This window comes from Glycine soja, chromosome 17, assembly GCF_004193775.1.
Source record: "Glycine soja cultivar W05 chromosome 17, ASM419377v2, whole genome shotgun sequence".
In the NCBI taxonomy this organism is placed as follows: domain Eukaryota; kingdom Viridiplantae; phylum Streptophyta; class Magnoliopsida; order Fabales; family Fabaceae; genus Glycine; species Glycine soja.
The window spans coordinates 38468938-38484461 of record NC_041018.1 but is presented as its reverse complement, the minus strand read 5'-3'; the positions used below and the strand labels follow the sequence as shown (position 1 = coordinate 38484461).

At 34.0% G+C, this 15524-nt stretch overlaps 1 protein-coding gene across 2 annotated transcripts; it reads right to left on the bottom strand.

The window, feature by feature from the left end:
- Window positions 1-389: 389 nt before the first annotated feature.
- On the bottom strand, window positions 390-7783 carry LOC114391822 (ATP-dependent zinc metalloprotease FTSH 4, mitochondrial-like). 2 transcript variants are annotated; one of them, XM_028352803.1, is made up of 7 exons: window positions 7605-7783; window positions 6820-6892; window positions 6209-6472; window positions 4939-5175; window positions 4720-4844; window positions 3429-3905; window positions 390-1611 (listed from the first exon to the last, which is right to left on the bottom strand). In XM_028352803.1, the coding sequence occupies exons 1-7, from the start codon at window positions 7629-7631 to the stop codon at window positions 670-672; spliced, it is 2145 nt and encodes a 714-aa protein (XP_028208604.1). In that variant the 5' UTR covers window positions 7632-7783; the 3' UTR covers window positions 390-669. The 2 variants fall into 2 exon arrangements, with proteins under 2 accessions (XP_028208604.1, XP_028208605.1); XM_028352804.1 differs by lacking the exons at window positions 6209-6472; window positions 6820-6892; window positions 7605-7783 and adding an exon at window positions 5694-6147 and having other exon boundaries at window positions 670-1611.
- Between the last annotated feature and the right edge of the window lie 7741 nt (window positions 7784-15524).

Below are 15524 nucleotides of genomic sequence, written 5' to 3'. Positions count from 1 at the left end.
TGATTAATCCGAATCCAACAAAGGAGAAAATTTGAGTTGATTTTAGACCATTAGTTTGATTCAAAATTCAAAATTACAAATTTGATTATATCAATTTGAATATCAGATATATAACTCCGTAAAAAATTTTGACTTAAGTCAAACCAACTCAAACCTATAACCTTTTAGAAAATATTTCAATTTCCATGTTGTGTAATTCAAACTAATAATTGATTTTTAGCTTTAGGAAAGCAGATCATTTAAAGAAAAGTAGTGGCAAAACAAATTTTTATTTTAATTTGTTTGATAGTTTAAAGTAATAAAAAAACAAAGCAAATTGACTTTACAGGCCATTTCAGAAAAGGGGAATCAGTTGGTACCACGGATAAGGAAAAAAGAGATCATAGAGGTAATTGAACAAGGTAATTTGTTATAATTTATTGTCTGAAAAAGATCGAGTGAGAGTACCAGATTGAGTTGGAGGCAACTGATAATCTCTTTAATTTATCATTGTACCCTACAAACAATGAGAAACGAAAATGTATATACTTTTATGTCAACTAGACTCCAAGGTGCATGAGTTGAGTTCCTCCAAGTGAAAAAAACCTGAAAAAAAAAAAATACTATAAGCACATTTCAATCTGGCCGTACAAAGTTATGTTTGCTACCCATCTCCGGCATCTTGTCCTGCTAAGATCCCACTGGAGCACTGTTAGCCTTGGCGGCGGCAGCAGTAGCTGTTGCTGCAGCTGTGGCGGCAGCAGCAGCGGCAGCAGCAGATGCCGGGTTGCTGGATGATGGAGGCACCGTGTTGGATTGTAAACTGCTCTGAGCTTCAATTGTTTGGGGTGGCTGCTGCTGCTGCTGCTGCAGCATCTGAGATCTAACTTGGGCAAGCAATGTCTTTATCTGAGTTCCTGAAAGTGTCTCGTGCTCCAGAAGGGCATTTGCAAGTGCATGAAGCTCCTTGTTGTGAGTGGTCAGAATAGTTTTTGCATTGTTGTAGGCCCTCTCCAGGAATTGCTTCACCTCTTTCTCAATAAGAAGCCTAGTCTCTGAGCTCATGCTCCTACCATCATCTTTGTAATCGTGAGTGACTAGTCCAACTTCATTGCCCATGCCATATTTGGTAACCATTTCCCTTGCCAGACTGGTTGCTTGCCTGAGATCTGAGGATGCACCAGAAGTGACTTCGTTCTCTCCGAAAATTAGCTCTTCAGCGACACGACCTCCCATGCAAACATCAAGCCGAGCAAGCATCTGTTTACGGGAAACGCTGGTCTGGTCCTGGTCAGGCAATTGAGTAACCATGCCAAGAGCCATTCCACGGGGAACTATAGTTGCCTTGTGAACAGGGAGGGCCCCATCAGTATGGATGGCCACAAGGGCATGGCCACCCTCGTGGAAAGCAGTCAACTTCCGTGACTCCGCAGATATGACAGCTGACTTGCGTTCACTTCCCATCAGGATCTTGTCTTTTGCATGCTCTAAATCAGCCATGCTCACAGCTTTAGCACCATCCATTGCAGCCTTGATAGCAGCAATGTTAATCAAGTTTGCAAGGTCAGCACCAGAGAACCCAGGTGTTCCTCTGGCAATGATCATTAGATCAACATCATCAGCCTTCAGAACCTGTACTTGATTGGCAACAAAAATCCAGCATAAACAAGTAGGTAACACTGATCAAGAAGCTCACACAATTTTCTAAGATCATATATATACATTTAATGGATATAACAAATGCCATCTTACGTAAACTTCAAAATAAATAGGCGTGAGCTCATACACAAAAGTATCCAATGGATGGCCAATCATAGCCCAAAGAAAGAAGCATAAAACGGCAATGTTTTGCACCAATATAATGAGAGCACTAACCATGTAGCTAGGAGTTTCTGAGCTTTGAGAAACCAAGAAATTGCTGTAATTTCTGTTATCTGGTGTGGTTTAAAGGGAACCTGTAGGTTTTAACAGTATTGTAGGGAGTTCTACAAGGGAGATTAGATGATTTCTATGGGCTACTGAAGTTCAGTCATATGCGGCAATCAATCACTTAACTGCAGATCAAGACAGCAAGTTGTCTAAATTATTAGAGCCTTTTCTGGAGTTTTCAAGGAGTTAGAAGGGTTGCCACCACATAGGAATTTGGTGCACTCAATTACCTTACAACCAAAGGCTGGACCAGTTAGTGTTCTTCCATTTCGGTACCCTCATCACCACAAGATTGAGATAGAACAGTAAGTGCAGTCTATGCTAAAGTAGGGTATAATCAAACCTAGTGGAAGTGCTTTTTCTAATCCTGTAATTTTGGTCGAGATTCAAGAAAGATTTGTCATGATGAATGTGTTCTGACTATTGAGTGTTAGTGTTAGGATCCAATAGCAAGGTATGGGACTTGAGTCCCACATTGGAAGTATGGGATTCTAGAGGGGTTTATAAAGGCCTCGGGTTCTCCAACTACAACAGCTAGCTTTTGTGCTGTAGTTCTCCAAGGCTCTTATCAATATCTCTATATGGATTTTATCACTTGACAGTTGACTTTTTAAATCTAAGGGTTATGATGAGGTGTTGGTAGTAGTTGTTGAACTTTCTAGGTCAAAGACAAAATATATGATCATGTCCGCTAGTAGTCTATTGGAGCCTTTGCCTATGCCAACTCAAGAATTAAAGTGTGGGAGGATATATCTATGGATTTTATCACTTGATTTTTAAATCTAAGGGTTATGATGTGGCGTTGGTAGTAGTTGATCAACTTTCTATATGGTCACTTCATTCAATCATTCCCTTAAAACATCCATATACTGCACAAAGTGTGGCTGTCATATTTGTTAATCTAAAAGAAGTGATTCGGTACTTTAGTTTCATAGGGTTCCAAAATCCATTGATAACCACGATACATTATTTGTCGGTAATTCTTGGAAGAAATTATTTCTACAGTGAAGAGTTTTAAAGAAAAGCAAGGCACTTGGCATGGAAAAACAAAATGGTCAAACTGAAGTTGTAAACTGCAGCATGGAAGTTAATCTATGTTGTGTGTGAAATATATGAATTGATATGTTTTAATTACAGCAGTTTAGTATGCTATTATTTCCATTATTATCCATTATTTTGTTTCCTTATTTTGTAAACCTCATTCATTATAAATAAGAGTATTTCGTGTGGTTTGAACAACACACAACAGTAAATAACTTTACATTTTGCATATGAACAATGGAAATTTTTCCTGAAGTATATACTACTTCCCCTTTAAAGTTAGGTAGGGAAGACGGGGTGTTATGGGACAATTATGTGTTAGGTAGTTTTCTGGACAGAGATACCCTCAATAAGAGTTTCTTAACACTGAGATAGAAAGGAAATTGCTGAAACTTCTGTAATTTGGTGTGATTTAATCCTATTTTTATCCTTTTCAAATCAGTGTTCAATAACATTCTTTGCACGGGATAAAACCATACCTTTGACATGTGTGATTCCAAAATCTGCTGTCTTCCTTTTACATCCGGATTGGGAACAATAACATGGCGATCAAACCGCCCAGGTCTCACCAATGCCTTATCCAATGATTGTGGAAAATTAGTAGCGCCAATCACAATTATGCCCTCATTTTGCTTGAATCCATCTAGCTCAACCAGTAACTGATTTAATGTCATCTTCATGTACATTTGGTCCTTTGCATTTCGTTTTCCTCCAATAGCATCTATCTCATCAATGAATATTATAGCAGGTGCTCGCTTCCTTGCAGCAGAAAAAAGATCCCTCACCCTTCGTGCACCAACACCAACATACATCTCTTCAAATTCACTTCCACTGCAGGAGAAGAATGGAACCCCAGCCTCTCCAGCAATAGCTCTAGCTAACATTGTTTTCCCAGTGCCAGGTGGACCAACAAGTAAAACTCCTTTCGGAAGCTTACCACCAAGACGAGTAAAGCGCTGTCACAAGGGAAAAAAGTCATAAAATTACAAAGATGATAAGGAAAAGTACAAGCCAGTATACGCGGTCAGGAAAGAATAAAAAACGTAACAAAAAAGTATGAAAGGGGATGTGACATCAAGAGAAATCAAACTTAATTCAGGGACTGACTAATGAATAGCCCATTTAGGCAATTATCTTGGATATGCCACCCAGTTTTAGATTGTCATATGAAATCATCAGTTCACCACCACCAATGGAAGTAGTAACTAGTAAGCACATGTTAAACAAGTGTGGTTTTTTTATGTTTGGTAGGTATCATCCTGAAGTAAAAACCCAAATCCAGTTATCCAGTTTGCTCTAGCCTCTAGCACAAACAGATTTGGTATGAAAGCTAAGGAACCAAGGTACCTACTGAAAAGTGACACAGAAGCTCTATAAAAAGCAACACATTAGAAGTGTGCATTACAACCAAGTTATTTGAGTTTTAGAATTTAGACTATTATCCAAAGAAAGAGATCCAATTGATTCACAAGTTTCTCTAATTTTTTACCTGTCACTTGATAATGACATATTAAGAATTTCCATCTGCATCCCCAAGTCCACACAGTTGCAGTTACATTACTTTAAGTGGTATCAAATCAACAATCACATGAAGTAATCAACAAGACTACAATAGCTCAAGACATGTACCAATGAATATAGGTTAAATTGCAATGTTAAAAAGTATATTATATCTACACATACAATACAAGTTTAAGTGCTCAAGCTAGGGTGCACAGTGCTAGAAATGTATGCAATGGGAGAGTATGAACTTATGCAAGACATGTCTACCTTTGGATCTCGAAGGTAGTGAACAATTTCTTCCAGCTCTTCCTTTGCCTCATCAACACCTTTTACATCACTAAATTTTGTACTTGATTCCATGCTAGGTTGCACTTCTTCATTTATACCAAGTCCTGGGAAATATGAAAAAACAAACCAAAGAACATGTCTGCTAAATTCAGATTCAATAAAAAAAGAATACAAACAGGTTACACTAACAAGGAATACCTTTACTAATTCCTTTATCTTCAATAAGTGCTCCTACACCAGAAATCATGAAAAAGGACACTGCAATGAACCTAAGTGTACGCCATATCTGATCTTTTATATTCCCGCCGTCTCTAGCCACCATATAGATTGGATTACTAGCAGTTCCAATAGTATTGTCTTTTTCTGATTTTCTCGTATTTCTTAAAGCAGAAAGACCAGCTAAAGTTTCTTCCTCACTCACTGAGTTGGACATGCCTGAAAATTCACATCACCTCTGATCATAATTTAAAAACTGAAAAATATGCTAAAGAAATAAATGTCCAAATAGCTGATGCAGTAAGATTAATATCACTTTTGGGACAAGTATTAGTTGATCATGCTTGTCCTAGGAATACATAAAAGGTCAAAAGTGGCATCACATTCCTGATGCAAAATTTCATCACAGAGAAAAACAAGATTCTTTATTAATTTGAATATTTGATTAATAGTGCAAGACCTTTATTGAACTTCAGAATCCCTGGAAAAGATTATAGATTAACAGTACAAACAAACAAATGGATTATCAACACAAAGCAAACAAAAGTACAAAATAATTTACTACAATACTATTTTACGTTAAGACTTATTTACTGGCTTGAGAGAAACAGATAAGTACAGACAAAATAACCCACTAGTTCTATTATTTCAATAATATATCAATATCCTACTGATTTCCCTCACAATTAAAGTCATCCAAGAATTCCAGATAAATGAGAGAAGATATCAAAATACACCTTTAAAAGAGTGTGCATGTGTCGGTGAGGGGGGAGAGGAGACTACACAGAATGCATTTAGAAGAGTCTTTAACATCAAATCCTAGCAGTCAGCAAATGAGGAGTTCCCAACGAAACAGAAATAAAGTCATGCCTTGGGACTGTTTCCTTAGCGCACAGCCAGGAAAAAATACTTCCTTTTCACATATTAGTAAGTAACCCAGCTTTCGAATCAAAATATTAAAACAGTGTATGAAATCTGAAGTTAGGAAAACAACTGCTTGGCCGGTGAACTTTGGCAGAGACAAGTTGGCCATCTCTACACCCCTATGAAACATAATACCCCAGAAAGAAAGCAGACACAAGAGAACCAAATATGGTTGCTTGCTTAGCAAAAATCATTGAATAATGAATAAGATTAACAGGTCAGTTAAATAATATTGGCAAGAAATATACGTCAAACAGACCACATCACATGCATTGAAAAATATAGGGTAATCAATCACAAAAATGAGCAGTTCAATCCAAATAACCACCTCTCCTTAGTGTCTTCAGTAATTGACTTTCATCAAGCCTATCAACTTTCACCAATGCTTTTACATATTCAGATAGAGCTGAGGGACTATTATGCAGAGATGGCTGGCTTTCAAATACTCTAATCACAGCCTCAGGATCATTTTGATGGTAAAGTTCTTTGAGATATGCAACTTCAGAGGCTTCATCCGCATCACGTGCTCGACGAGCTATGCTACTAAGGTAGCTAGACTGAAATCTCTCTTGGGCACCCAAAAGCCTATTCCCTACAGAATTTTAAAAGTAAATGAAAAAAAATAAAAATAAAGCCAAGTGCCAAATGGGACATAATATCCAGGTACTACGAATTTGAACATATATTGAAAAGGAATAAAAAGGCTTGAATAAGTTCACAAGTAAACTGGCCCACCCACACCTCCCAAGAAGGAAAAAAAGGGACAAAAAATGAAAGAATTCCACAACACAACAAATTCTAGAATGTTAATTCCCAAAACAACATAATTAAGAAAAAGATAAAGCTACATTAAGAAAAGCAAAATCTGCCTCTTGTATAAGCAAATATAACATTAAGTTAACTGTAAGAATAATACATGGTCCAGGAAGGGATTTATACCTGCACGATCTCCAAACTTATTGACAGAAAAATAGCTTGTAGCAAACACACTTTTAATCTGTCGTCTTGCAACCTGTAAAAATAAATTATAAAAGCAACAGAAACATTAAAGAAATCCAAATATAGATCATATAAGTTCATGTCAGCTAGGATTGTGAAAAACAGCCACATAATCAATAATACATACAACATGCTTGGTGAACATAAGTTCCTGTTCTCATCCTTGCATGGTGTCGTCTTACACTCTGTTTCTATAAGTTTTTTAAATGTACAATGGTGAGATTTAAACCTAGGACCTCATCAAAATTACCAAAACCTCTACCACTAACAAAACAATAAAAGATGAACAATAAGTTAAAAAAACAGATGTTCAAAGATGATACTCAAACCATCCACAGGATCTTCATTCATAAGTCACAAAGCAAACAACTCCATACACAAAAGACCATATAACCCCACAACAAGCTGAAATCAATATGGATGCAATCTTCACTGCTCCTAAAAACTCTCAAAACACAGACATAAATTTGCTATACACCCCCCACCTACCCCAAATAGCAGAAAGGTTTAAATTTCATTATCCTGAATCCAAACCAGAAGAAACCCATTAGACCCATCATCCATTAAAGTAAAGAGAATCTAGAAAGCGGATGAAAGAGAAAAGGGTGTGAAAATCAATACGCCAATCCAATAAAAGGTCAATTAGGGCTTCGGGAGCAAAAATAAAACAAGGGAAAAATTGACAAAGGACTTGTTTGATTGAGGAACATGAATCAACAACATACCTGCGATACCAAAAGCCGCAAAGCCATGCTCGCGAGATCGAGAAGAGACTTTGTTGAAGATGAAGAAGGATTAACAAGTACTTACCTTCATCTAACAAGTATTATGTTTTTTGACTGTTTAGACAAGATGAAGCAAGTGAACCCACATACTATCTCATCTGAAATTACGAAATCGTTGCAATTGGCAACTTTAATGTGCCTTCTTAAGGTTGAGTTTTTTTTTTTTTCTGAATTTCTTAAGATTGAGGTGTTTGTTTGGAATAATAAAATTGTCCAATAAACTGATAATTGATGTATATAAAAATTGTGGAATAAAATGATAGTGTTAAATTTTTTTATTCTGCTTTAATGTTAAATATGTTTAATGATTTTGGTATCTTCAAATATTATGATTTTTTTTAATTTGAATTCTCATTTAAAAAAATTGTTTTATTTTTTTTCTATGTAGTTTGTTTTTAATGATTTTATTTATTTAGTTCATTAAATATTTATGCGACTATATGAAAAATGAAAAAAAAAATAACTTATTAAAAATAGGGAATTAACTGATAAAAAAATATGAGATTTTTATATATTATTAGAAACATGATTTTTTTTAAGTGAGGGCGTAGTCTACTTTTTTTCCTTGTTATTGCTATGCCGACATCCATTTCCCCTTTTTTTATTGACTACACTCTTCATTCTTTTTTTAAAAAAAACAAATTATTTAAATAATTTTTCACTTAAACCTTTTTCTCTTTCTCACACACTTCCTCTAGCAATAATGCATCCTCCTCTCTTTCAATCACTTCATCCTCCGATTTATTGTTCAGGTCTCCCTCTATTCATCTCCGAGCTTGGTCTTTTGCAGTAGTGTTAGGATTTTTTATCCCCCAAACTTCAATGTAGTATGTCTATGTTTTTAACTACTTTTTTCCATTGTTTTATTTTTATCCACTCACACAAAATCATTAATGTTTCATTTTATATATGCAACTATGGTTAGATCTTAAATATGTTCAAGTTATTGTAACAAAGTGTCTCTTAGAATCGACTAAATTGAATGTCTAATATCAATTATATGTTTTCTCCATTTTAATTATTTCACTGTTAAACATTTTTTTCCTTTATATAGGAATTTTACATGGTGTTTTGCTTGAAATTTTTTAAATGTTTTTTAAACATTATTGGAAGTACCCTTCAAAACACAAAACAATACCAGAAAATACTTTTCAGAACCTAAATTTATTTTTTTACATTTAATATCACAAAAATAACATTCTAAAAAGTATTTTCTAGAATGTTAAAAATAAAATTGTATTTTGAAAAATACCTTAGAATGTTAAAAAAAAAACATTGTTCCGAAAAGTACATTCCAAAATAATAGGAAATTGGATATAGCTAATGGGAGTGTACTTAGTAAAACAAGGAATTGGATATAGCAAAAGTCTTTTTCCTTTCTCTATGGCTTGTTTCCCTAAAGACCTAGACCTATGCTCGAAACTAATGAGGTGGGCCTAAAGCCCAATCGTATGATTTTGTGATGACTTATGCTTCTTGCACTTTCCTGTTTGCCTCCTACACCTCCTAATTTTCAAAATGGCCATAGTAACATTGTCTTCCTTAGTTGTCCATACCTTCTCTTCCTCGCTTCTTCATGCCTGAAACATTGTCTTCTTCATTTGTTCATTTCGTGTAAGCATTTTTGTTGTCCAAGTTCATTTGCACAAGTGAGTTATTAATTGTTTTGTTTATAATTGTTGTGTTAGTTTGGGGTGCTCCACCTATAATCAGATTGACTTATCTGGAAATGTCTGTTTGCTTCCTGCACCTTCCAATTTTTTAAAATGGCAATCGTAACCTTGTCTTCCTCACTTGTCCATAACTTTTCTTCCTTAATCCTCCATGCCTGAAACATTGTTTTCTTCACTTGTTCATTTCATGTAAACATTTTTGTTGCCCAGGTTCACTTACACAAGTGAGTTATTAATTGTTTTGTTTTATACTTGTTGTGTTAGTTTAAGATGTTCCACCTATAACCGGATTGACTTATCTGAAAATGCTTGTTTGCTTCCTGCACCTCCCAATGTTCAAAATAACCATAGTAACCTTATCTTCCTTACTTGTCCATACCTTCTGTTCCTCACTTCTCCATGCCTGAAACATTGTCTTCTTCACTTGTTCATTTCATGTAAGCATTTTTGTTGCCCTGGTTCACTTGCACATGTGAGTTATTAATTTTTTTGTTTATACTTGTTGTGTTAGTTTAGGATGTTCCACCTATAACCAAATTGACTTATCTGGAAATGTTTGTTTGCTTCCTACACCTCCCAATTCTTCAAAATGGCAATCGTAACCTTGTCTTCCTCACTTGTCCATACCTTTTCTTCCTTAATTCTCCATGCCTGAAACATTGTTTTCTTCACTTGTTCATTCCATGTAAGCATTTTTTGTTGCCCAGGTTCACTTGCACAAGTGAGTTATTAATTGTTTTGTTTTATACTTGTTGTGTTAGTTTAGGATATTCCACCTATAACCGGATTGACTTATCTGGAAATACTTGTTTGCTTCCTACACCTCCCAAGTTTTCAAAATGGCTATAGTAATCTTGTCTTCCTCACTTGTCCATACCTCCCCCCCCCCCTCACTTCTCCATGCCCAAAACATTGTTTTCGTCACTTGTTCATTTCATGTAAGCATTTTCATTACCCAGGTTCACTTGCACAGGTGAGTTATTAATTGTTATGATTATAATTGTTGTGTTAGTTTAGGATGTTCCACCTATAATCAAATTGACTTATCTGGAAATGGTTTTAAGAAAACAAAGTTTTAGGATAGGTCTGGATCAACAAATTTGCAATTGTGTAATAACAATTCTAGATTAAATGGTTCAAAAAAAAATAACATAATTCCATATCAGACAATCCAAATTTGTTGTTATACAAATTCAGATTTGTTGATTTGAAATTTTTTATTTCCTAATAAGCTCGGATCAATAAATCCAAAATTGTGTAATAAAAATTCTGGACTAAAGGGTCTGAAAAAATAATATAATTTCGGATCCCATAATCCATATTTGTTATTATACATATCCAAATTTGTTGATCCGATTTTTTGTTATTTCTTAATAAGTTCGTTTCCATCAATCCAAAATTGTGCAATAACGATTCCAAATTATTTGATCTGAAATCAGCTTTTGTTATTGTTTCTAGCGAATTAACTAATCTAGAACTTTAAAACAATAATTTTGGATTGCTTGATCCGAAAATTATATTATTTTTTGGATCAGGTAATCTATAATAGTTGTTATGAATTTTCAGATTAGTCAATTCAGTCTAATTTTTTTTCACTTCCTGATTGCCTTATCTGAAAGGTTGGTTTAGGGTATTTTAATTAATTTTAGTTACTAATTATAAATTAGGGCTATTATCATATTTTGAATATGCTGGATAATTTTGTGTTCAATAACCTAATTTTGTTACTTTTGAAAGGTTTATATGGAAGATGATTATGTGAGGAAGATGTTAGATGAAGTTGATATGGACAATGACGTCAGAATATATGAAGATATTCGTATGCATTATTGGCAAGAGATTGGAAAAATTGTTGATTGTAGTGAAGCATTCATAACTACAAAGGTAATTATTTTGTGTTTGTTTTTTGTTTGTAATACATTGAAAATATTATACATTGACATATTGATATCGTATGTTTTGTATATAGATTTTTGCTACTCAAGATGAATTATTGAAATGGGCTCGGGATGTTTCATTTGAAATGAGTTTTATTGTTGTCATTTTGAGGTCAGATACATCAAATAGACAACCTGGACAAAAGACATTTGTTGTGTTGGGCTGTGAAAAGGGTGAGAAGTATAGGTGATACAGAAAAGACTTGCAAACCACTGTGAGTGGAACTAGAAAGTATGATTGTCCCTTTAGGCTGAGAGGAAGACCACTAAAGAATGATGAAGGATGAATATCGAAGTTAATTTGTGGGGCGCATAATCATGATTTATCTAAGTCATTGGTTGGTCATCTGTATGTTGACCGATTAAATAATGAAGAAAAGATGATGGTTGCTGATATGACAAAGAGTATAATAAAGCCAAGAAATATCTTGTTGATATTCAAAGAGCATAGTGAAAGAAATACAAAAACAAGTATATAATGCAAGGATTGCGTATTGTTCATCTCAAAGAGGTTCTAGAACAGAAATACAACATTTGACGAACTTACTTGAACAAGGTTACCAAGTATTAAGTTCCCTATGTTTAAGGTTACCATAGTAGTAATAATTAATTACCTATAATAGAGTTGCATAACCACCAAGTTGTTTTGTATTTGCAAAACCTGCATCACCCAATTGCTCATGCAAATATGTAAGTGCAATTGCACCCCATGTATATCCCTCATACTAATCAAGGTGACAAAAACAATGTAAGAATGACACATTGGTCTATGTCCAACTCTTGTCAATAAAAATTGAACATGCCACTAAGTGCAACAAGTAAGCTCTAGCAGCTTGGTCCCACTGCTTGTCCCCACACCTATCAACATAAACAACTTGCAAACAAGATAGGTGAACATGTCCCTCTCTACACTATTTAGTCTCCAAAAATGCATCCTCCTTGTCCACTCCCAAAAGCTCCATTAATAATGCAATAACCACCTCTTTAGACGTGTGCGGGTAACTATATAAACCACCAACAATAGGAATATGCACCAATGATGACACATCATCAAGTGCAATTGTTATCTCTCCTAGGGTCAAATGAAAGGTGTTGGTCTTGTGATGCCACCTCTCAATAAAAGAAGATAAAAATCTCTTGTCAGTGGTTTCATAACTACATTTTGTCAATGGAAGTAACCCTAAATTTTGTACCACTCTCATGATCTCCTTATGAGGGGGTCCAAATCCCTCAACTTCCTTCAATGTGCTACTAGCTTTAACTCTCCATGATCCTACAAAGATTTATATTTCATAATTAATTATGAAATACGGATCAATTAACCAAAAATTAATTGTTAGATTGTTGTTATTGGTGTACCAAGCCATCCCACAGTTTACAAGCAACATACATGATCAACATTTAGTAAGGACTGATTTGTCCTCGGGTTCACCACCAAACACAATATCTCCAAGCGCAACATCATCAGTGGTTTCATAACTACATTATGTCAATGGAAGTAACCCTAAATCTTACACCACTCTCATGATCTACTTATGGAGGGCCCATATCCCTCAACTTCCTTCCATGTGCTACTAGCTTTAACTCTCCACGATCCTACCAAAAATTATATTTCATAATTAATTATGAAATACGAATCAATTGACAAAAAAATTAAATATTAGATTTTTGTTATTGGTATACCAAGTTATCCCAAAGTTTACAAGCCACATGATTAGCATATTCATTGAGAACTTATTTGTCCTTGGGTCCATCACCAAACACAACATCTTCAGGTGCAACATCATCAGCTGCAACATCTTCGAGACCTTTTTAAATCTCTTACTCCTCATCTACAATTACACGTCTTCCATGCCTAGATACAGATGCAATAGGTTGGGTGTGGTCACCACCTCTTGTATGTGGCATATCTGTATAAACGATAAGATGAACATACAACAATCAGAGTTAGAGTTGACATATTTTAAAGATAGTTTGAATATTGTGAAGATGGTCTGAGACATTCTAACATTTATAATTAGAGTCAAAGTCAACATAATTAACCTATCCTAACAATTACAATATCCTACATATCAATTAACCTATCATAACAAATATACTTTTCTAAATATCAATTAAAATTATAAATATAGGTTGCTAAATATTTTTTTAAAATAACAATTTCCTAAATAAAATTACAGAACAAATGATCTGGAGTAATGTAAGTCGATCCAAAAATGTGTTTCGAATTGACTGATATTTAATATTACAATAATTTATAGATCAATCAATTTGGAACAAATTTCCAAATTGACTTACATTACTCCGGATCAAGCTATTCATAATTGGACAAAACAATCTATAATTTGGATTGCCTTTTCCTATTACTGATAGCTTGATTCAGATAGAACTAAACACAATCCGGATCAAGCAATCCAAAAATGTATTCTGGATCGTATGATCAGTAGCATTTGGTGTATTGTGAATCATGCAGTTCAAAATACATTTCCAGATTGTCTTGTTCAATTACGAATAGCTTGATCTGGATATAAAAAAACACAATTCGGATCAAGCTATCCTAAAATGTTACAGAAGCAATCCAGAAATGTTTTATTGATTGCATGATCCATAGCATTTGGTGTATTGCAGATCATGCAATCCAAAATACATTTCCAGATTGCCTTGTCTAATTACAGATAGCTTGATCCGGATACAACCAAAAACAATCCAGACCAAACTATCTTTAAATGTTACAAAAAATAGAAAAAAGGGAAAACAACGATTGCTTGTCCAATTACAAGTAGCTTGATCCAGATACAACCAAACACAATTTGAATCAAGTTATCTGGAAATGTTACAAAAAATAGAAAAAAAGGGAAAAGGACGAAGTCATACAACTTACCTCTTGGAAAAAATGGTCAAAGTAGGTGATCTTGTAGACTCCTTTTACTCACGAACAGGTAGAATAAGAGGTGCAAGAAGCCAATGGAGGTGCGGGGGTGTGGGGCGGCGAGGAGGGGGAAGAGGAGGTGTCGCGATACAGAAGAAAAGAAAGAAGAAGCTTAGGTTAAGTTCTGATGGTGAGGGGCATATTTGTCCGTTAGCCTATCTTTTCAAATAATGGGAGGTGCAGGGAGCAACAAGGGGGGCTGCAGGAAGCAATGACCTTTTGTGATAGGCTTGTTCGAGGCTAAAGGGATGAAGGATCTTCCAATTTCCTTGTTTTTTAATCATTTTTCATTTATTAAACTGTTTTGTTTGGTGTTGTGAAATACTGAAATTTGATGTGTATCGATTTTGGATGGAGATGAGAAGAGGATCCATCTCTGCCTTTTATTGCATTTTTTTACTTTTTCTTTCTTCGCCTAGTGCTATTATGTTACTATTCTTTGCACTTTCAGGAAACTATTTCGTGGCAAAGATTGCTGACAATAGAAATAATCAATTTAGCAAATTATTTAAACAAGATCAAATATTTTTAAAAGTGTTTAATCTCTGCTACCTTAATATAATTATTTTAAAAAATGAACAAATTTACTATACAGAATGAATTGTGATTAAATAACCATATAAATTTTTATACTAACAATGTATAACTTTTTTCTCTTTTTAAAATTTAAAATTATTAAAAAAGTCAATTTAGTCGTTAATATTATTAAATGATGGTTATTTCAAATTTTAAAACTATAGAATTACAAAAGTCAAATATCCAATGGTTGATAACTTTTGAGATTAAAATGGAATTTTGATAATTTAAAACTAAATTATTCAATGCTTATTATTTCAGTGATTAATTTAATATATTATTCTTTTTTAATTTAATTCCAAACTAGTAAACAACTTAAGCATAATGTGAATATTTATAAATACATACCAAACTAATAATAAAATATATATTTTTAAAAAAATAATAAGAATGTAAATTTAATTAAAAAACTACTAGTAGTAAAAATAATAAGTTAAAAAAATAAAAAATTAAATTTTAAAAATTATTCTAGTTAATATATATTTATTCACTTTTGAAAAATTAGTCTCCTACTATTCAACTATATCAGTTGAAGTAGGTTTTCTTCTCCCTATCAAATGGATGGTAAGATAAAGTCATCAAAGCAATAATATTTCTTACCCTTGTCTCACTTTCTATTTAAGAAAATCAAGAAATTTATGTACCAAAAAAAACTCCAGAAATTTATGTCTTAAAATTTAGCGGTAGAATTTTACTTTCGAAACTTTTTATGTTTTTATTCTTTGAATTAAAAAAATGATAGGTA